Source organism: Mastomys coucha, unplaced genomic scaffold (genome assembly GCF_008632895.1).
Source record: "Mastomys coucha isolate ucsf_1 unplaced genomic scaffold, UCSF_Mcou_1 pScaffold14, whole genome shotgun sequence".
NCBI lineage: Eukaryota > Metazoa > Chordata > Mammalia > Rodentia > Muridae > Mastomys > Mastomys coucha.
In genome coordinates this window covers 100463687-100486517 of record NW_022196896.1, presented here as the reverse complement: position 1 = coordinate 100486517, position 22831 = coordinate 100463687, and the positions used below count along the sequence as shown (strand labels likewise).

The 22831-nt window shown below is 40.3% G+C and overlaps 2 protein-coding genes across 9 annotated transcripts in view; one reads left to right on the top strand and one right to left on the bottom strand.

The window, feature by feature from the left end:
- The window catches only part of Usp37 (ubiquitin specific peptidase 37), a 106384-nt gene that overhangs the window by 12927 nt on the left and 70626 nt on the right, over positions 1-22831 (top strand). The window lies entirely within an intron of this gene.
- The window catches only part of Cnot9 (CCR4-NOT transcription complex subunit 9), a 24289-nt gene continuing 1497 nt past the window's right edge, over positions 40-22831 (bottom strand). The window contains exons 2-8 of the mRNA XM_031367975.1: positions 12717-12896; positions 11181-11296; positions 7148-7257; positions 6088-6197; positions 2399-2497; positions 1855-1946; positions 40-626 (exon numbers count right to left, since the gene is read on the bottom strand). Of these exons, the coding sequence (XP_031223835.1) occupies positions 458-626; positions 1855-1946; positions 2399-2497; positions 6088-6197; positions 7148-7257; positions 11181-11296; positions 12717-12896 (876 nt within the window). The 3' untranslated portion in view covers positions 40-457. The remainder of the gene's footprint in view (positions 627-1854; positions 1947-2398; positions 2498-6087; positions 6198-7147; positions 7258-11180; positions 11297-12716; positions 12897-22831) is intronic.

Below are 22831 nucleotides of genomic sequence, written 5' to 3'. Positions count from 1 at the left end.
AGAGAGAGAGAGAGAGAGAATTAAGACACACACCTTGAGTTGTCCAGGAAGGCAAAGTTTAAAAACAAAAAAGCCACATGGCTTGGTCCCAGGAGCTTTCCATGCCTAGAGTGTTGCTGCTATTACCACGTCTCCTCTCTCTACCAGTGGCTAGGTAGAGAGGTTCAGGAGTGGGTCATCTTGGGCATGCTGCAAATACAGCACTTGCTGGTGTTAACACCCCCCTGGGGCTGTGGTAGCAGACTGATGTCAGGAGCCCAATTCCTGGGAGCAGCAGGGGAATCCAGGACCTCCAGTCAGCCCATACACCTCAGCGGGGTACTTTGCCCCTTTTCTCCAGTACAGTTCAGCACTGAGGTTGTCTATTCCCAGTCGGCAATAAAACCTGAGCTGTTTTCCTCATAGGTTCTACCCTCACTCCCCAGCGTAGGGGAGCAGCAAGAGGGAACAGTGAGGATCACTGAGGGGGCAGGGGAATCCCCCGGGGATCGGTGACCTGGCCCTCTTGCAGGTTCTTCACCAGTTGTGCAAGCCAGCGTTTCGTGGTGGTGTCGTCTTTTAGCACCTGGGCAAAGGTTGTGTCCTTCAGCTGGTCAGGGAGGCACTGTCTGAGTGCTTCACGTGCCCTACATCAGAAACAAACAAACCAACCAGAAAGACAACAAATAAGCCTACATTTGGGGGCTGGGAAGACCCCCTTTCTTAGATATAATTATACAACTTCCTAGGAATCTATGGCTATCAAGTTGCACCAAGAAACTATTAGAATTCCTTAAAGCAGGTGTTATATAGTCCACAAATATTTTCACCACACCCCAATGCAGAATTTCATGCAAAAGCAAAATGGAATAATATGATGCAATAGTTCACTGTAAACTTTGTTCTGATTTATTATGATAAATATTGTCAAAATACCATTAGACAAAGCTTATGGGAAATGAAATTATTTTAAAAATTGTACATTAACAGCAGGTGTGACCTCATTTGTATGACAAACCAATTTTAAATCTACACTAGCATCAGTTATGGCTTTACAGAAATATTCCAACTTTATATTTAAAAACCTTAATAAAAAATGAATAGTAAAAACTATGGTAGCAGTTTTTAATCTAGAAGTCTAAAATAAGCAAATACCAACTCCATACAGAGCTGTTCTGAATAGCAACAGCTCTCATATTCAAACAGGTATAATTTCTAGTAAGTATATTGCAAACTTGGAAGTATTGAAGAACAGGACAAAATGATCAAAGAATAGCGAGGGCTCAAATAACCCCAGTGGCTGGAGACCACTTCACATTAGTCAAGCCACTTGATTCTCAGGAACTCAGAAAGCACTCCATTATGTGGCTTAGCAGAATCTGAACATGTAGCTTTCATCATAAATTATGGATTAATAGGAGAAAAGGTCAAACATTTCTGAAATGCATTATATCTACAAAGTACATGATTCTGGCAGAGTTCTTGAACCTACCAAGAAAAAGTAATAAGCTCAACAGCTTACAGGAAGCAGAGAACTGCAAGCTAAGAAAGCCTCTAGGCTACGGGACTTTGCGAGAGACCTTTAAAGTACGCTCTGATTACCTGGAGCAGCCACAGAAAGCCCAACCGCACCAGCCTCCCTTGAAACTGCTTGGGCTTTCGGGAATTTCAGGATAGAACAGAGTTACAACAGGAAGATCTAACTAGTGCATTTTAAAGTCAGAATTTTAGATTTTAACAGGAACTTAAGTTTGTCTTAGATAAACTAAAGTTATATGCATTCCAATTCTCAGGACAGAGGATCTGAGCCATAACACTAGAATCCATTCAGGAGACTATTACACCAGAATCTGCTAAGTTCTGTTAAATCTTTACCTGGGATTATCTGAGAGTCGAAGGTAACATCTTACTACATGCTTCAGCAGACGGGCAGACGGTTCTTTGGATAGCTGCAGGACCATTTTACCCTGTTTTACCCAAAACAAAGATGGGGGAAAAGTCACAAAATAATTCAAATTGACCATCTAAGAATCATTATAAAGTTTGAGGTTTTTTTCCCCTTTTTGAGACATGGTCTCTATATGTACTCTTGGCTAGTCAAGCACTTGCTATAGATCAGGCTGGCCTCAAACTCACAGAGATCTGCCTGCCTCTGCCTCCAGAACTCTAGGATTAAAGACATATAGGATAGGACACCACTTCTTCATTTGGCTGGTGAGAAACCCAGGGTGCTGCTCCAAAGCCACAGGCGTCCTTTCACCTCCCTCTGACTTATACACACTGAGATGACAGGCACAGAACACCCTACCTGGCCAGAACAGTTATTTCTAGTTAGAAGACTAAGTTTTGGGCCAGTTACAAAGGGACTAAGCTTTGTGATTCAAGTAAACTGCAAAGAGAGTAAAGGAAAAAAACTCACCAAGATCATGGCAACATGGGAAAAACGCTCATATGTCTGACATATATAAGCCAAACCAGTGTCATCCAAGAGGATCTTCTGGAGGATGAATGTGGCAACCTGGAGTAAAATAAAGAAGCCTAAAAAGCAGCTCACACTTGTCATTTAAGTGACTACTGCTCACACTTCTAGGCATGATCACCACTCAAAGTTTACAACAAGTGGAGCCCTCTGCACATTTTACATAACTTTATCAAGCATCACACAACCAGAACAAATATTATCATACTGAACAATTACTATGTCAGGATTTTTTTCCTAAAAGCTTTTTATAGGCTTCATTTTTCCAATTGAGTCCACAAAGTACATACCATTATTCTCATTTTATATAAAAGGGAAAGCCCTAGATAATTACCAGGACTGCATAAAATTTGAGGGCAGCCTTGGCTACACAGTGAATACCAAACCAGCTTGGAACAGAGGCTCAACCCCCTCACTCCCTGCCCCAAGCTCCTATTTTAAATCAGACAATCATTATTTTGGGGAAAAGGTTTGAGACTCTGTAACCATTGCTAGCTAGCCTCAAACTCACAGCAATGTCTTTGCCTCAGCCTCCTAAGTGTTGGAATTACAGGCAGGAGTCACAATTGCAGACAATTAGGATAATGATTACCTTTCTTTGATGTCATCAGAACAGCTGTTGTTATTGTTCCACTGAGGTATAACACCTCATATATATACCTCAATGTATATATGAGGTATAACGGGACAAATAATATACTCGGAAGGTAGCTGAATCTTAACCATCAAACCCTGAGAACGCTGTCTCATGTACAAAAGGGTTTTTGCAGATATGATTAGGGATCTTGAGCAAGAGAGATTACCCACACAGGTCCCAAGAATCACTAAACATTCTAACAAAGACATGCAAATTTAACACAAAGAAGGGAATACAAGAGAATAAGATGTGAACATGCTTGACTGCTTGCAGAAGGGAACCACAAGTAACAGAACATAGGATCATAATTATAGAAGTGAAATGGCATGTAAAAAGACTCCCCTCTATAGCCTCTAGAGGAACCCTGGTCCTGTTCTACCTGACTTGATTTTAGTGTACTGAAACTGACTTGTGGCTTCTAGAATAAATTTATAAATTAAGCTATCACTTAATTCTGCTAACTTGTCATGACAGCAATAGGCAATTAATACAAACCACAACAAATAGCAAACTCACAAATAGAGTACTACTTGGTGAGCCTGTAGTCTGTATTCCGTATCTGTACACCATAACAGCTTAAAACACAGAACATTTCCAGCAACTCAGAATTTTAGCACTGCCATGTATCTTTTCCCAGTTAATACAGATCCTTTACAGGTAACCACCAATAGCTAGCTTGGCTTTCTGTTAAATGTGGATGATATTTTGTCTGCATGTGTGGGTGGCACATGCATGCCTTGTGCCCATGACAGCCACTGGGGATGAGAGTTACAGATCGCTGTAAGATGTTATGTGCATGATAAAAATTGAACCTAGGTCTTCTGGAAGAGCTACCGGTCTTATTGCTGGTCCATCTCTCTAGCCCTTTTCCTTATTTTTGAACTTCATCTAGGTAGAGTCACAGTAAAAATTCATGTGCTGGTTTCTTTGCTTAATACAATTAGAACCATTGGCATCACATATTGTCAGCTCACACTTTTTAATGTAGTTATGTTCATACCATTTTTCAATTTTTAAAAAATAGAAATGTTATAAATTTATAACATTTACTAATATGTAAATCTAGTACATATTTTGACATACATAAGAGCTCATTTCTCTTGAGAACATACCTGGTGTGAGACTGTGAAGTCATATAGCAGGCTTATGTCTAGTTTAGTGGATAACTCCTGGTTCCTAGTTATATTTCATATTTACTTAGCAGGTTTAAAGCAACCAACCAGTCACCTTAGTAAGATGGCCCTGTGGGTAAGGACACCTGCCCTTGAAAACCCAAGTTCAATAACCAAGGTCCACATGCTGGAAGGAGAGAACCAACTCCCATAGATTGTCCTCTACCCTCCACATGTGTGCTGTGACACATGCTACAAATAAGAACATAAACAACCAGGCAATCAACTAACCCACCTATACAACTAAACTTTACTACCCCGGAAAAGCAGTCATAGAAGCCTAGGATTAGACATCTACATTTATTAAAGATTTATTTATGTATGTATGTACTTGTCTGTATGAGTATGTGTGCATACAATGTTGCAGGTCTGTGCAGAAGCCAGAGGGTGTCAGATGCTCTTCTCTATCAATTTTTGCCTATTACTTTCAGGCATGGTCTCTACCTGACCCTGGGGTTTGTGTTTTCCTGCAGGCCAGAAGCCAGCAAGTGCTAGCCTTCTTCTATCTCTGTCTGCTCAGAGCTGGGGTATAGGTGTACACAGGATGTAGCTTGCTACATTTGGTACATAGGCACTGAAATTTGAACTCTACTTACCATGATTATGCAGCAAGTGTTCTTAACTACTAAGTCCTTTTTACACTCATAAAGAAGACTTGTCTATTTTTATGTGTACAGGTGATCTGCCTTCATCTATATCTGTACACCCTGAGCATGCAATGCTCGGGAGGAAAGAAAGGGGCATCCGAGTTATAGGTGGTCGTGAGCCACAATATGGCTGATGGGGATTGAACTTGGGTCCTCTGGAAAAATAGGAGTTAACCACTGAACCATCCCTCCAACCCCACACCTGTATTTTAAAAATATTTCCCAGGTTACTACATCATAACAGCCTCGACTGAGGACCTTTATTTCAACATGTGCCTATTATGGGCAAAGTGTTTTAATTGTTGCACAAAAAAATTAAATACAAGCCTGGTACTGTGGTGCAAGTCCATAATCCCAGTCTTCAGTAGTCTGAGACAGAAGGATTGTTCCAAATTTGAGAGAGAATGAGTTTATGTGCACTATATGTGTGCAGGGGGCTGGTGGTCTTGGGTGCTTTAAGAAAGCTGAGCAAGCTGTGTGAAGCAAGCCAGTAGCAGCACTCCTGTATGGCATTGCTTTGACTTTCTGCTCTGACTTCCCTGGAATACAAGCTGTAAGAGGAACAAACCCAGGGCTGGAGAGATGGCTCAGTGGTTCAGAGCACCAACTGCTCTTCCAGAGGTCCTGAGTTCAAATCCTAGCAACCCCTGTAAATCCCAGCACTCCTATAGTGAAATGGGAAGCAGAGGCACAAGTGCCCAGAAGCCTGTGGACCAGCTCACAGCAAGTAGAAACCAGAGACGAGACAGAATGTGAGCACCAATTCCCCAAAGTTGTCTTTATCTCCATAGGAGCGCATGGCACAGTCACACCCACACAAAAAAATAAACTTACAAATAACATAAAACATTTTTAAGGTAAAAAATCTCAAGTGGCAGAAAATGGTTCTAGAGCCACAAAGCAGCAGCTCCAGAGCCAAAACAATGGTGAATCTCGGGCTGGAGAGATGGCTCAGAGGTTAAGAGCACTGGTTGCTCTTCCAGAGGTCCTGGGTCCTGAGTTCCATTCCCAGCAACCACATCACATGGTGGCTCATGACCATGTGCCATGGGATCCGATGCCCTCTTCTGGTGTCTGAAGACAGTATGTTCATATATATAGAATAACTAAATCTTAAAATGAAACAAAACAAAAAAACCCAAAACAATGGTAAATCTCACTTAAAGCACGTACCGTTTTAGAGAGTTCACTTCCAGATTCCATGATGCGCAAACACAAAGGGATGATTTCTGTTGTCAATAAAAAGTTGATTACTTCTTGCTCATCTGTTTTAACCAAGGCCCCTAAAGAAAATATGGACAAGCAAAGTTATTTTAAAGAAAGGCTTTCAAATTATATTTACTCTGTATTGTTCATCAAAAGCAAGTAATATGATATATGGACTGTAGTTTCTGTGTCAGGGAATCCATTTCATATCCATTTAAACAAAAAGCAAAAAAGTGTCAGAGGCAGTGAGTCATGAGTGTAATCTCAGCATTGGGAAGGCTAAGGCTAGAAGATACTGTTGAATTCAGGGCCAACCTGGGTTACAAAGAAATACAAGACAGAGAGGAGAGTTGGGGGAAGGTAAGGAGGAAAGAGAGAGGGGGCAGACAGACAGACAGAGAGAAATTCATCTAGGCACATTATGCATGAAAAAAAAAATCTTAGGGCTGGTGAGATGGCTCAGCGGGTAAGAGCATTGACTGCTCTTCCGAAGGTCCTGAGTTCAAATCCCAGCAACCACATGGTGGGGCTCACAATCACAAGTAGTGAAATCTGAGGCCCTCTTCTGGTGTGTCTGAAGACAGCTACAGTGAACTCATTTATAATAATAAATAAATTTAAAAAAAAAATTTAAAAAGAAAAAGCACTTACTGGTAAATAGATGATGTCAAAGACAAAAAATGAACAAGCCATAAGAAGTGAAGAAAACACACAACTTAGACCACTATTATCAGTAAGAATTTCAGACTTACAAAATGTTCCTGATAACTTACCTAGGATATTAATGCCGTTCAGTTGGTAGCGTGCTTGCCTAGAACGCATAAAACCCTGGGTTCGACCCCCAGCGTGACATTAAAAACCATATCGAGTATGATGAAGTATGCTTGTAATTTCAGCACTTTGGAGGTGGAGGTTAAAGGATAAAAAAATTGAAAAAATTCAAGGGTATCCTTGGCTACATAGTAAGCATGAGGCTAACATGGGCTATATAAGATCACGTATCAAGAAAAACAAAAAAATAACTTACCAATAACTCCAAGGCTGGTGAGCCGAAGATACTCAAAGGGACGAGTTTTGCTGACTGTGTGTAAAAAGGGGTATAAAAAGAGCGGGATGTGTGCTGCCAGAAAAGCTGACCTGAAAGAAAAGAACCAGTCAGATCCCAGAGCCCATGTCTTAAGTCTGAGGCAGAATGTGAGACTGCTAGGGCAAGGAATCTTTAGAAAAGAATTTCACTGGCTTTTTATTGACCAACATTCTTTTTTTCTTTTTTTTTCTTTTTTTGTTTTCTTGAGACAGGGTTTCTGTGTAGCCCTGGCTGTCCTGGAACTCACTCTGTAGACCAGGCTGGCCTCCAACTCAGAAATCTGCCTGCCTCTGCCTCCCAAGTGCTGGGATTAAAGGCATGCACCACCACTGCCCAGCTCCAACATTCTCAATGTATAATTTTGTCCCTTAGGAGACGTGTTAATGTTTGGAGATGTATTTGTCAGAAGTGGCTACTTAGCATCCAGCCACAGAAGCCAGACAAGTCTACACTGCTGAGAAGGGTGCCTTCCTGCCCTCACTGTCACACCACAAAAACCCAGCACAAGGTGTCAATGTGGAATAGCAACTCAGGCTAGGATGATTAAACAACACAATTTACTTCTAATCTGCACTAAATGCCTTAAAAACTGATAACTCAAAAGTAATCAACTATAGCTAAACAAACAAACAACCTCCCCCGCGCCAAACCCAAAAATCAAGCCATAAATGCTAAAGACAATGTGCTGCTGTGTATCTACACAGAAACCTAGCACTCAGGGCTGCCTAAAGCAGGAGAATCATGATCAGGAGTGGGGGCTAGCCTAGAGACATTGTCTCAAAAAAATAAAAAAATAAAAAGGCAAAAGCTACTTTAGCGCTGAAGAGATTCTTCAGGAGGCTGAAAAGATAGCTTTGGTTTTGTTTTTTGTTTTTTTTTTTCGTTTTTTTCGAGACAGGGTTTCTCTGTATAGCTCTGGCTGTCCTGGAACTCACTCTGTAGACCAGGCTGGCCTTGAACTCAGAAATCCTCCTGCCTCTGCCTCCCAAGTGCTGGGATTAAAGGCACGCGCCACCACCGCCTGGCGAAAAGATGGCTTTTGGTGATTAAGAGAAGTTGCTGGGACCTGAGTTCAATCCTCATATCTATTTACCATAGTTTACAACTGCCTCTGGTACTTCCTAGTTGCAGGGGGATATTCCAGGTTCCGAAAGCACCTAGACAGGAGTGGCAGCTGGGCACATGTGTTAAGTCCTTGAGCACACATGCACATGTACACACAAACACACACACACACACACACACACACACACACACACACACACACACACACAAAGAGGTCTTTTTCAGTCAATTCCTTACCTAATTTATAAGTGAATAGTAATTTCATAGACAAAGTTAGATAAAGCCTTATTTTATCATTATTAGGTTTATCTGCTGTAGTTTGTTTGTAGTCAGGATCTTACACAGCCCAGTGTGGCCTTAAACTTAATATGTTGCTGATAGTGACTTTGAACTTCTAAATTCCCAAGTGATGAGATTACAGATATACCCAACTATGTCCAGCTACTTTGCTGTGCTTAAACATACATTTTTCTTTTCTTGTTAGGCATACCAAATACACCAAATATTTTGAAAGCATTTCAACTTGTAGTTAATATGTCAGGCATCTAATACAGAAAATCATCTATATTATTTATGTACTTCTTTTAAGTGTACATAATTATTCTCTTCTTGGATTATGAGACTAGGAAAGTCTCACTATATTAAGTAGCTCGGATTGGCCTTGAATTTGCAGTTATCTTCCTGCCTCTGCCTTCCCAGTGGTAGAATTTTAAGTTTGTGCCACTAAGCACATCTAGATAAATTTCTTAACAGCTAGCCAGGCAGAGGTGGCTCACGCCTTTAATCCCAGCACTTGGGAGGCAGAGGTAGGCAGATTTCTGAGTTTGAGGCCAGCCTGGTCTACAGAGTGAGTTCCAGGACAGCCAGGCCTATACAGAAAAACCCTGTTTCGAAAAACCAAAAAAGAGGTATGGCAGACTGTTTATCTCTGTTTGTATTTAGGGAGTGACAGAGTCTTGCCCATTTCTCCTTCCACCATGAGTCCTTAGGTTGTCAAGTCAAGGCACAAGCTTCTTTACTTGCTGACCCACCTTACTGGCCTCAAAGCAGATTCTTGAACAGAATTTTCTCTACTTTTTCACATATGACAATATGGCAAAAAAGTTTTACCTTGGATATCAATCCCCATCTAAATTACAGAAGCTGCCTAGAATCTAAACCAAGAAGCTACGTGTAATGGCAGACACCTTTAATCCCCCAGCTAGAGTCCCTAGATAGCCAGAGCTACATAGGAGCTAAAGGGGTTTGCAGCCCCATAAGAGGAACAACAATATGAACTAACCAGTACCCCCAGAGCTTCTAGGGACCAAACCACCAATGAAGGAGTACACATGGAAGGACTCATGGCTCCAGCCGCATATGCAGCAGAGGATGGCCTTGTCGGGCAACAATGGGAGGAGAGGCCCTTGGTTCTGTGAAGGCTCGATGCCTCACACTGTAGGGGAATGAGAGGGTAGGGAGGCCAGAGCGGGTGAGTGGTGAAAAACTGTCATAGAAGCAGGGGTAGGGAAACCAGAAAAGGGGTAACATTTGGAATGTAAATAAATAAAATATCCAGTAAAAAAATATGGAAAAAAAAGAGAAATCAAATCTGAGTTTTTTAAGAAAAAGTGCTTACAATATTTACTGAATTCCTATTATATGACATATACTGTGTAATAATTGTGGCCCAGTGCCTACCACAATTTAGAAAAGAGAAGTGCCCATGTGCCTACCATATATTATCTTTCCTGTGATATGACCATTGTTCTTTAAAACTTTGCTGGTGTGAGATGACTCTGACTAAGTAAACATAAAATAATTACTTAATTTTGGTTTTTTGGAGCAGGGCCTCACTCTTTAGCAAGCCTAGGTATGAATAACCATAGGAGGCTTAAAGCTCTGTTTTTATATTTGGGATTGAATCACTGACAGAAAATAATTTTTAAGGTAGTTAAGTAAAATCTTTCCTCTTAGAACATAGCATATCACTAAATTAGTAAACTGTTCTTATGTTGTTAAAAGGTATGGAATTGTATTTTGCTTCATTATAAAACATGTCATACTTAATTCAAATTTATAACGAGAAACTATGAATAGCTACCAAAGTTAACAACATAGAACTATATATGTCAACAGTAACAGAAGAACAAGAAAAAGATAGGCATGGTGGTACATACTTATATTCCCAGCACCTGGGAGAAAGAGCTGGAAGGATTAAGAGTTTAAGGTCACTGGGTGGTGGTGGTGCACACCTTTAATTCCAGCACTTGGGAGGCAGAGGCAGGTAGATTTCTGAGTTTGAGGCCAGCCTGGTCTCCAGAGTGAGTTCCAGGACAGCCAGGGCTACACAGAGAAACCAAAAAAAAAAAAAAAAAAAAAAAAAAAAAAAAGAGTTTAAGGTCAAAGCTGGTGTGGAAGTGGAGGCAGTAGGGTGGCAGCAGCAGGTGGATCTGTGAGTTTGAGGCCAGCCTGGTCTACAGAGTGAGATACATGATAGCCAGGGATACACAGAGAACCCTGTTTCAAATAAACAAACAACTCCCCTGCCACCCCCCCCCAAAAAAAAAACCAAGAAAAAGAAAGTTTAAGTCCATAAGCTATGAAAACAAAAACATTTTGTCTCAAAACAAAAGAAACCAAACAATCTTCCCCTAAAATACCCAACAACTCCAAAACCAACAGATAAATATTACACACAAAAAAAGCCAAGAGACATACAGAAAGTATAGTAAAAATATCCAACACACTAAAAATTGTAAGAACAAAGTCACTGCTATGAATGAGCAAAAAGTAAAGAGTTTTGAAGACTCATATCCATACACTATACTGCATCTCCTTTCTCTGATCACTCAGCAAAGGTATATAAGCTCCTACAAAATTCTCACCCACCCCCATTAATTTACCAACACACTCAAAAAACATTTACCTGGTCTCCGGGTGTGAAGCCACACACTGTAACAATGCTAGAGCATTGCAAACTCTGTTAGACTGGTGTGCTGTTAAGGTTGGAGGATTGATAGATGGATAAATATTTACAATTTCCTGAAAAATGCAAAGAATCCCAAACAGCAGTTAGTCACAAATTACAAGTATCACAGCATAGTAACGTTAATTCCTGCAGAAACTGAATTATCCTTTCATTATAAGCATACTAAACTAAGTAGGCAAGACCTTTTCTTATGTGTCTGTAGGAATACTGGATCACCTATACTTCCTCCTACATTTTGCAGCTAGTCTTTTTGTTGTTGTTGTTGTTGTTGTTGTTGTTGTTGTTTTCCAGACAGGGTTTCTCTGTATAGCCCTGGCTATCCTGGAACTCACTCTGTAGACCAGGTTGGCCTCGAACTCAGAAATCCGCTTGCCTCTGCCTCCCAAGTGCTGGAATTAAAGGCGTGAGCCACCACCGCCCGGCTTTAGTCTTTATTTTAATGAATTTTATGTGCATGGTGTTTTGCCTGCATGTGTGTCTGTGTATCACATGAATGCAGTGCCCAGAGACCAGAAAAAAGGTGTCAGAGTCCCAGGAACTATAGTTATAGTTGGTTGTAAGCTATAATATAGGTGCTGGGAATCAAATCTAGGACTTCTGGAAGACTAGCCAGTGTTCTTTACCACTGCATTGAGCCACCTCTCCAGACCCTGTAGCTAATTGAGGAACCCTTATTTTTGTAACTTGGGAGGCAGAGGCAGGCGGATTTCTTGAATTCGAGGCCAGCCTGGTCTACAGAGTTTGTTCCAGGACAGCCAGGGATACACAGAGAAACCCTGTGTTGAAAAACAAAAAAAAACCAAAAAACAAAAAAAGGTTGTATTCTTTTTTGTTGTTGTTTTTTCCAAAACAGGGTTTCTCTGTGTAGCCCTGGCTGTCCTGGAACTCACTCTGTAGACCAGGCTGGACTTGAACTCAGAAATCCACCTGCCTCTGCCTCCCAAGTGCTGGGATTAAAGGCATGCGCCACCACCGTCTGGCTCCTACATGGATTAAACTCAAGTTGTCAGGCTTGGCAACAAGTGCCTTTATCCAATGAACCACCTTACCAGATATATTTATTCTTTAATGCACACAGAAACACACCTTTAATCCTATAGCTGCTATACCTTAATCTCAACATTTTCCCTCCTTAGACCATGTCTATGGTCCTCATACTATTTCTATATTCTTCCCAGCTATAACAGATCTACCCCGCTGTATTTCTAAAAGCTGTTTCTCAATGCAGTTCTTAGACTCACCTGTTAAACACAGATTTTTAAGGCTTGCCTCTCAGATCAACTAAATTCAATCTCCTGGGTAGAACCCCCAAATATGCATTTAGCAAATACCTCTGACTTCTTAAAAATGGAGTCTTACATATGTTAATATTTAAACATTTATTCTCAAGTCTTCAAAAATCATTTGAGCACAGGAAGAGAAGAACAAGTGTGACAAACATGACTGAATTCCTACTTGTGGATACATACCCACCTGTAAAAGTGCTGCAATCGTACCAAATGAATGCCATAGCATGGGTGCAAGGTCAGGGACAGACTCTCGCTTCTTGCTCAGCTCCAGCAAAGCATTTTCCCTTGTCTCAGGACTGGACAGTTCATTGATCCACTGATAGATCTTTTCTCTGTCTACTTGGGCCAGTGCAGTAGGCACAGGCTTTAGGGGAAAACAAGAAAACAAATGTCAACTTAGTACAACTAAACCAAGTCTTATCCTGCAGTAGGGCTTCATAAACATGTGTATTTGTAAATTACAGGAGCTTTGTTAGACACATATATTTGAGGCAAAGTAACTCAACCTTTTTGACAGTTAATGAGCCCATGTTTAAGAGGCTATGTTACAGGTGTATCTGGGCTCTACTGAAAAATATACTAGGATGCTTACTACTGTGATATTTTAAGTGAAAAAACTAACAGCTATCAATAAGAGATGGTGCAACTATAGTGTGATACATCTTTATAGTGGAATATTACATAGCCCTGTATGAAAAGTCATTGCTTGATATGGACCATACTAAATAAAAAAACTAGTAAAACACATTCCTACAAGAAGAAAGGGTACACATTTAGATTATTATACCAACTTAAAAAAATTAACAGAAACATAGGCTACAATTTAGCTTAAAGTCCTTTGCCTACTAGCTTTCTAAAAGACTCACAGTAACTAGATCAGCAATATAGTTTCTACGCTGCTCAATACATTCCAAGCAACCTTCTCCCAAATCTTATCATACATATACCACCAGCAACTCCATGACCTCTTCTTCCACTAAGAACTAGCCTGTCACTTGTATTCAGCAACTCCATACCTCAATTCTCCTGTAAGCCACCAGATAACATGCCATGGCACTTGTGTACCAGGTACTATTCTCATATATTCCCTTCCCAGAGCTGATCTGATGCAGCAGCTAGCACCTCCTCCAGACTCCCATAAGACTAACACCTCAAAACTCATAACCACCTCTCCAGAGGTGATCTGTGGAGGTTGTAGTGTCCATGTAACTTTGATCCAGAACCACTTCAAATATGTCCTAATGAGACCCTCAAAGGCTCCAGCTACAGTTCTGCAGCCATTCTAGCAGCAGGAGGGCAGTTTGGTGCCTACCTGTGTTCTTATTCATCCCTATTCATTTCACCCTCACTTTAGTAACAGCAGTACTTAAGTCAACTGAATATGTATTTGTATACAGTAATATATAATTGCCTTTAAAGTAAAAAGTGGCTATGAATTTCAAAGTGAGCAAGAGAGTAAGGGTACATAGGAGAATTGTGGGGAGGGGAGGAAAGGGGGAAATTATGTAATGATACTATAATCTCAAAAAATAAAATTTTATTAAAAACAACAACAAGAACAACAAACAACCCAGGAGCTAGTTGTTACTTAAAACACACCCACCCACACACACACACACAAACTTATTTAGGGATGGATCTAGAAGTATATGCCTTTACTCCAGCACTTGAGAGGCAGGGCAAGTAGTTCTCTCTTTCTGAGTCTGAGGAAAGCCAGGTCTACATAATAAACTCTAGGCTAGCCAAGGATACGTAGTAAGACCTAAAACAAACTGTCTTAAAACAAACTAACCACTAAAAAAATAAATAATTCAGCACTTGGGAGGCAGAAGCAGGCGAATTTCTGAGTTCGAGGTCAGCCTGGTCTACAGAGTTCCAGTACAGCCAGTGTTAAAACAGAGAAACCCTGTCTCAAAAAAAACCAAAGGGGGGAAAAAAAAAGAAATAATTTATTTCTATTTTATATGTATGGGTATTATAAAGGTTTGTATATGCTCTGCCTTGGGAGCAGCACTATTAGAAAGCGTAGCCCTGTTGGAGTAAGTATGTCACTGTGGTTGTGGGCTGCCTGGAAGTGAGTATTCTGCTAGCAGCCTTCAGATGAAGAGGTAGAACTCTCAGCTTTGCCTGCACCATGCCTGCCTGGATGCTGCCATGTTCCTGCCTTGATGATAATGGACTGAATCTCAAACCTGTAAGCCAGCCCCAATTAAAAGCTGTCCTTATATGAGTTGTCTTGGGCTGGGCAGTGGTGGCATACGCATTTAATCCCAGCACTTGGGAGGCAGAGGCAGGCAGATTTCTGAGTTCAAGGCCAGTCTGGTCTACAGAGTGAATTCCAGGACAGCCAATGCTATACAGAGAAACCCTGTCTTGAAAAACCAAAAATAAATAAATAATAAGAAGAAAAGAGTTAACTTGGGGGCTGGAGGAGTGGCTCAACGGTTAAGAGTACTAACTGCTCTTCTAGAGGTCCTGAGTTCAGTTCCCAGCAACCACATGGTGGCTCACATCCACCTGTAATGGCATCTGATGCCATTTTCTAGTCTCTGAAGACAGTGTGACAATATATATTCACATACATAAAATAAATATAAAAAAAAAAAAAAAGAAAGAAAAAAGAGTTGCCTTGGTCATGGTGTCTGTTCACAGCAATAAAACCTTAACTATGGCAGATCATTGGTACCAGGGACTGGGGTATTGCTGTGATAATGCCTGACCATGCTTTTGTTTGAAAGAAAGTGGATTTTGGGACTTTGGATTTGGAAAGCAGTGGAATGCTTTAAAAGGGACTCAAAGGGCCATCCTGGTAGGAATATGGAAGACTTTGTTACTGGGAGTAATTTGAACTGTGCTGACCTGGATTCAGAGAAGAATTTCAGTATGTGGTGTATGGTATTTTGGAGAAGGATGTGACTACCTTTTGCCCTTGTCTGAAGAGTCTGTCTGAGGCTAAGGTGAAGAGACTCCGATTAATTGCATTGACAAAGGAAGTCTCAGAAATGCCCAACAGAGACTTTGTTCTCTGGATAAGTCTCATGAAGAGCATTTTGAACAAGCACAATAAGCTTAGAAAGGACCTTTAATCCCAGAAGAAAGGCATGCAGATCTGAGTTCAACGTCAATCTATAGAGTAAGATCCAGGCCAGCCAAGCTTAGGCAGTGAAGGAGTTGGAAAACAGAAAGCTAGTGACAATGTAATAGAACAAGGGGGCCATGTTCTAGCTCCTGCAAGCAGCAGAGTTTGGCAGCTTCAGCTTTATGGCTCCGGATTGAGAGTCCAGAATAGAAGGGACTACTGGGATAATTTGATGCTGGTTAGCTGGAGCTAAGAAATTAGTGGTGATTAAGAAGAGACCAGCATCACTGAGGTGAAATTTTCTGAGAAGTGTTTTCTGAGTCAAAAAGAAGCTGTGTTCCAGAGATTAGCCAAGGCTGTATCTCATGCTGCAGCTGTACTTGGTAATGTTTAAGACTCACCCAGGTGATATTGGTTTCGAAGGCATGAAGGAGTCATGAAGAGCAGCTGAGGCTTGGTATTGTGAGAGGCCATGGAAAGCCATTGGTGAAGGTGCAGCCTCAGTTGTAGTCAACAGCCAGGACTGAAGGGGTCATGCAAAGGCATTGAGGCTTGGCATCATGAAGAGAGCCTAGTTGCAGCAGAAGTCCCCAGTGTATTGGAGATGCCAGTACCATGGGATGATCACCAAGAGCAGCAGCAGCAGTGGAGGGGATCAACCTCAGTTTAGAGTGCTACAGAGGGCAGAGCTGGAGAAGTGATGCCATCCCTTTGGAGGAGCCCAAAAGATCATGTGTAGATCCAAGACATTGAAACAAGAAGCTATAACACTGAAGTTGCCTTGGAGACCCCAAGATGTTTGAGATGCCAGAGTCGTAGGCTATCTGCTGAGGAAAGCAGCTAACAGAGTGGAACCAGCCAAGGAGAAAATTTGTTGCATTCAACAAAGATGAAAAACGAATTGGAGATCTAGAGACTTTGACATCAGACATGGAGATGCAGAATTTGAAGTTTGTCGGGCTAGTTTCCTGTCTTGCTTTGGAGATTACAGTTATGTGATAGGATCAATCTCAGAAGAAACCTTGAACTTTGCATTTTAACATTGTTGAGACTAATATGGACTATGGGGACTTTGGAAGTTGGGCTAAATGTATTTTTTATTATGCTATGGCTAGATATGGCCCCCATAGACTCATATGTTTGAACAAGTCTATGGGGGCCAGGGAGCAGTACTATTAGAAGGTGTGGCCTTGTTGGAGTAGGTATGTCACTGTGGTTGTGGGCTTTAAGATCCTAGTTGCCTGGAAGTGAGTATTCTGCTAGCAGCCTTCAGATGAAGAGGCAGAACTCTCAGCTCTGCCTTCACCATGCCTGCCTAGATGCTGCCATGTTCCTGCCTTGATGGTAATGGACCGAACCTCTGAACCTGTAAGCCAGCCCCAATTAAATGTCCTTATAAGAGTTGCCTTGGTCATGGTGTCTGTTCACAGCAGTAGTACCCTAACTAAGATAGGTATTATACCTGCATTTGTGTCTGGGTAACATATATATGCAATGCTTGAGACCAGAAAGGTGTCAGATCTTCTGAACAGAAGTTACAAATGGTTGTAAGCTGCTATGCTAGTATTAGGAACTAAACCTTGGACCTCTGGAAAAGGAGCAGCTGCTCTTAACTGCTGAGCCATTTCTCTTGTTTCCACATCGTCTTAGTGCTAGGCACTATTTTATAATACCTATCCTTATTATTAAAAAATGATTTATCTTATTTATGGGTATGTGAGTCTGTATATGTGTATTTACCTAAAGGTTAGTAAAGGGCATCCCTCAGACCTCAGACTTTTGAGCTTTCCAATGTGAATGATAGGACTCAAACTCCAGCTCTCCACTTGTACAAATCTTAGTTGCTGAATCATCTCTTCAGACCCCACATCTTCATTTCATAGATGAAGAATAAGGTATATAGAGAAGTTATTTAAAATTTAAATGGCAACCAGGCTCATGCCTATAATTTCAATACTCTGGAGGCAGAGGCAGGTAGATTGTTGTGAATTTGAGATGCCTAGCCTATGCAGCAAGTTCCAGGCTACCTAAAGACAGCATCAAAACAAAAATAACTTGACACAGGCTATCCATCAAGAGCTCAGACTCTTTGCTAATGTTGCTTTTTATCTGTCTGGAAATCAGATCTGATATAATAAAAATAATGTTCTTTCTTTTTTAGGGTTATAGGTGTTATGTTCACCCTCACAGAGCCTGAAGAGGACTTTTAATAATGTATTTTGATTTAGACATATAATTAATACATAAAAGTCTCAAACATCATGTTAGTTCAACAGATCCTAAAAGAAAACCTAGTATCAAGGATGCCATTAATGTTAGGAGAAATTCTCTTGTTATAAATAGGATTACAGGGCTGGTAGGATGGCTCAGCAGTTAAGAACACTGACTGCTCTTCCAAAGGTCCTGAGTTCAAATCCCAGCAACCACATGGTGGCTCACAACCATCTGTAATGAGATCTGATGCCCTCTTCTGGGATATCTGAAGACAGCTACAGTGTACTTACATATAATAAATAAATAAATCTTAAAAATAAACAAATAGGATTACAAATATACATTTTCATGTTAAAGTCTGTAAAACATCTTTACATAATTCATTACATGGATATATAACTCAGACAGGAAATTAAATTAGTGGTACATATACCTACACACAAAATAAATAAAATTAAAAGTTAAAAACATGGGCTGGAGAGATGGATCAGCCGTTAAGAGCTTTGACTTTAGAGCGGTTAAGAGCTCTTCCAAAGGACAAGGGTTCAATTCCCAGCACTCACATGGCAGCTCATAACTTTAACTCCTATTCCAGGAGATCCAACACCCTCACATAGACATACATGAACTCAAAACACCAAGTACATAAAATAAAAATAATTAAAAAAAAAAAAAAAACAACATAAAAGACCCTATCTTACAAGTAGCAAAATACCACTATAAATGAAAACATCCTGAACTGGGAGCCTGAAGTGGCTTAAGACTCAGTTTAAGCCAGGCATGGTGGTGTGAGCCTTTAATCCCATCACTTAGGAGGAAGAGACAGGCAGATCTCTTTCAAGTTCAAGGCTAGCTTGGCCTACATAGGGTTCAGGATCTCTGTCTTGGACTTTATTTCAAAATTGAAATAAGTAAATAAACGGAGCACCTCTCCAAAATCATTTGCTCCTTTCTATTCTTAAAAAATCCAGCTTAGCTATCTATAGAGTTTCATGGCCTATGATAAATCATTCAATTCTGCCATGGTTAAAGTGGAGCTACTGTATTAAGTAACTACCAGCTTCAGGCAGTTAAAAAAAAAAAAAAAAGAATCTTAGAAATTATTTAGTTGTAAGAAACATCAACTTTTTATAGGTATAATTTACATACAATAAAAACACCCATTTTAATCTCACATTTCACTAAATTTTGATGAACTTACATACCTCAATGATCATCACAATTACGATATAGGTTACTTCTATTATTCCAAAAAGCTCTCCAGGGCCTGGTTCAGTAAGCCCATAATCTAATCTAGACAACCACAGATATTTTCTGCTGCTGCAGATGAGGCCTGTGCTTTCTAGCAATTACTGCTAGGAGGTATGGTTCATTCACTTTATCCTAAGAATCAGGTTAATAAAGGATTAACATGCTCAAGGTCACACAGTGAAATGTTTGGCAGAGTTCAATTTATCTAAAATCACCTTTCAGTATTCCTACCTGGTCTATGTAATTGAGATCAAACATCTTTCCTTCAAGTTGGAGAATTTAATAACAAAACTTTACTATTGTTACACTTTAGTTTTTTTATTAGATTTATTTATTTATTATATGTAAGTACACTGTAGCTGTCTTCAGACACTCCAGAAGAGGGCATCAGATCTCACTACAGATGGTTGTGAGCCACCATGTGGTTGCTGGGATTTGAACTCTTCAGAAGAGCAGTCAGTGCTCTTAATGGCTGAGCCATCTCTCCAGCCTTACACTATAGTTTATAAGAGTTGGATTTGCATAGTGAGTTCAACTATTAATACATACCCAGTAACAAAATCATCTGAGAAATCTAATTTAGACTATTAATTACCATCCCCAATACTCAAGATTAAAGCAGGGCTCTACTCCAGTACATATTATACAGTCCCTCGTAACTCAGTCACCAACTCACCTTTCATCAGCATGCTGCTTATTTACACTGGACAAGTGCAGGGCTGAAGTGTGCAGAGACGAGGTTTCTCACTGAACCTGGTACTAGGCTGGTACTTAGTGAGCCCCAGTGATTCTTCTGTCCGTAACCTTGGAACTCTGGGGTTATAGACATGCAGTCATAGCTGGCTTTTTAAGTGAGTACTGGGGACTTGAACTTAGGTTCTTATGCTTTGATCAGGAAGTACTCTTACTTGGTTAGCTACCTCCTCTCATCCCCTTTATTAATTTTGCAAATAACCCTTCATTGTTTTCTGTTTGTGTAAAACAGAAAAAAACATTTTGATGATAATGGTAATATTAGGATATATTTGATAATGGCATACTATATTGTAATTCAACTACCTCAGTATCCTTTTTAACTGTCTCTTTGCATTCATTGTCCTTTAATAGCACTTCCAATTTCCTTGCTAAAGGTATGGTTTCCTTGCTCTGTGTATGTGTGTGTGTGTATAAAAAGACAAAGAGCTGGGAATAGCTCAGTAGTAGATCACTTGCCTAGTACAATTGGGCCCTAAACTCAATTCACAGCAACACACACACACAAACAAACAAAAAAAAATAAGTAACTTTAAGGCTGGGAAGATGGTTCAGTCAGTAGTAATATGCTTGAAAGTATGGGATCTGAGTTTAATTTCTAGAATGCACCTAAAAAGCTGGTTGCCATGCAATCCCAATGCTGTAAAAGCAGACAGACAGACCACTGAGGTGTACTGGCCAGCCACTTAGTCAAACCTGCAAGACCCAGGTCAGAGACCTCTTTTCAAATACCACTCCAGAGGAACAACTCTCAAAAGTTGACCTCTGGTCTCCAGACATGGATATCCATATATATGAGTACATATACACTAGTTTTCATTATTGAACAAAAACCAAGCATCTTCTCAAAAGACGTAGGTCATTGTGGGAATTGCTGCATGTAATATTCTCTCAGTTCCTGGTAAATTGTATTTTTTTTTTTCTGCTCAGATCAAAATAGCATAACAGTTTGGATGGTGGACATAGGGGATGGTGAAGAAACCGGCTCGAATTTGCATCCTTCAGTCTTGTCCCTCATCATTTATCCTAATGAATGTCTGGTACAAAAAAATCATTAGAGCTGCCATTTGGGTCAAGCAGCCTAAATTTATGTATGGCACTATAAATGTAGTTTGAAGAACTATATATTGAGAATTTTTTTTTTCCAAGACGGGGTTTCTCTGTATAGCCCTGGCTATCCTGGAACTCACTCTGTAGATCAGGCTGGCCTTGAACTCAGAAATCCGCCTGTCTCTGCCTCCCAAGTGCTGGGATTAAAGGCATACACCACCACTGCCCGGCGAGAACTTTTTTAAAGTAACGTACCACAGGTTTTTGTTTGTTTTGCTTTTTGAGACAGGGTCTATGTAGGCCTGGCTGCCCTTGAACTTGAAGAGATCTGCCTGCTCCTGCTCACCAAGTTTGGGACAAAAGGCGTACCACTATGGTTGGCTTAATTTGTCACAGTTTTAACAGCTACTCAAATAAAGCATTAGGAAAAAAAAAAAAAGGAAAATGAGAATCTGGACAGATGAGAAGAGATTGGTACTGAAGCATGTATGTTCAGATGCTGAGATCCACCATCTAACCTTGAAGAACTCCCTTACCACCAACGCCACCTATCAACTTGATGAGTCTCAAGTAATATGTATAACTGAGGAAGAAGGAACAAAAAAGCTAGGGGCTTCTTTCCAATTGTTGCCCGTCAGTTGACTGCTATCTCCTGTCTCCCTTCATGGCTGCTCCCAGACTTTGGTGAAGTGAGATCATCAAAAAGGAGCCCACGAATCTCATTTGGGCACCAATCAGACCAATGTCAAAACTAAGGGTAACAGGAAACCTGGAGATATCGACAAAAGGTATGGAGAAGATTAAAAGACTAGATTCTCATGATTAACATAATCATGGGAACAACAAGAAAACAAAGTACATGCTGCCCAGTGGCTTCTGGAAACTCCTGGTCCACAGCATTAGAATGCTTGAAGTGTTCCTTTGTAACAAATCTTACTGTGCTGAAATTGCTCAACATTTCCTCTAAGAACTGCAAAATCACTACAGAAAAAACAACACAGCTGGCCATTAGTTACCAATCAGGCTGTGCAATGAAGGAAATGAGTATGTGGCTTACATATATACTTTATGCTTAAATAAACACACACATACACACACCCCTAAGGAAATTATAGTCCCCTAATTAAGAACTTGAATAATTATAAACAGAAACAGGATATAAAATATTACTTGCTCTGAAAATAAGAAATCAACTTCATGAAGCGGCATGTTCTTTAAAAAAATTTTTTATGTTTATTTGTTTGAGTGTATTGTGAGTTTGGGGGATTTAACTCAGGTCATTGCTCTTGGCAACAAGTGACTTTACCCATTAAGCCATCTCACTGGTTCCTGAAGCAATGTGTTCCTGTATAGGTCTCAGTTACACTTAGTTGGGTTGCTTACTTGTTTTTCCCCTTTTGATACTGGGTCTTACTATGTAACTCAAGGCAGAGATCTGCCTGCCTCTGCTTCCCAGCGTGCTGGGATTAAAAGCATTGTCATGCCAATCAGATTGTTCACTTTTGGGAGGAGTCTCTGGAGACTGAACCAAGGGTGTCACACATGATAGATCAAATATTCTGCTATAATTACTATCTCTAACAACCTTTAAAAAAAATGTTTTCTGAGATAGTCTGATTAACTTGCCAGGCTGGTCTTGAACTTGTGATCTGCCTGTCTGAGCTGATATTACAGATGTGCTGCCACCACACCCTGGAGAATGTTTTTCTTTTCCTTTTAGTTAGGATATCACTACGCTACCATGCTGGCCTGGAATTCTCCATATAGGCCTCAAAATTCACAGAAATCCACTTGCCTCTAGCTCCCAAGCACAGCTGTCCTAAATATGTCATTTTATACCTGAAGTTAAGGTAGTTTTTCATGCTTTATTTAGTCATTATGTCATGTTTTCTCATAATGTAATCTCAGTACATTCTTTTCTTTTTCTTTCTTTCTTCTTCTTTTTTTTTTTT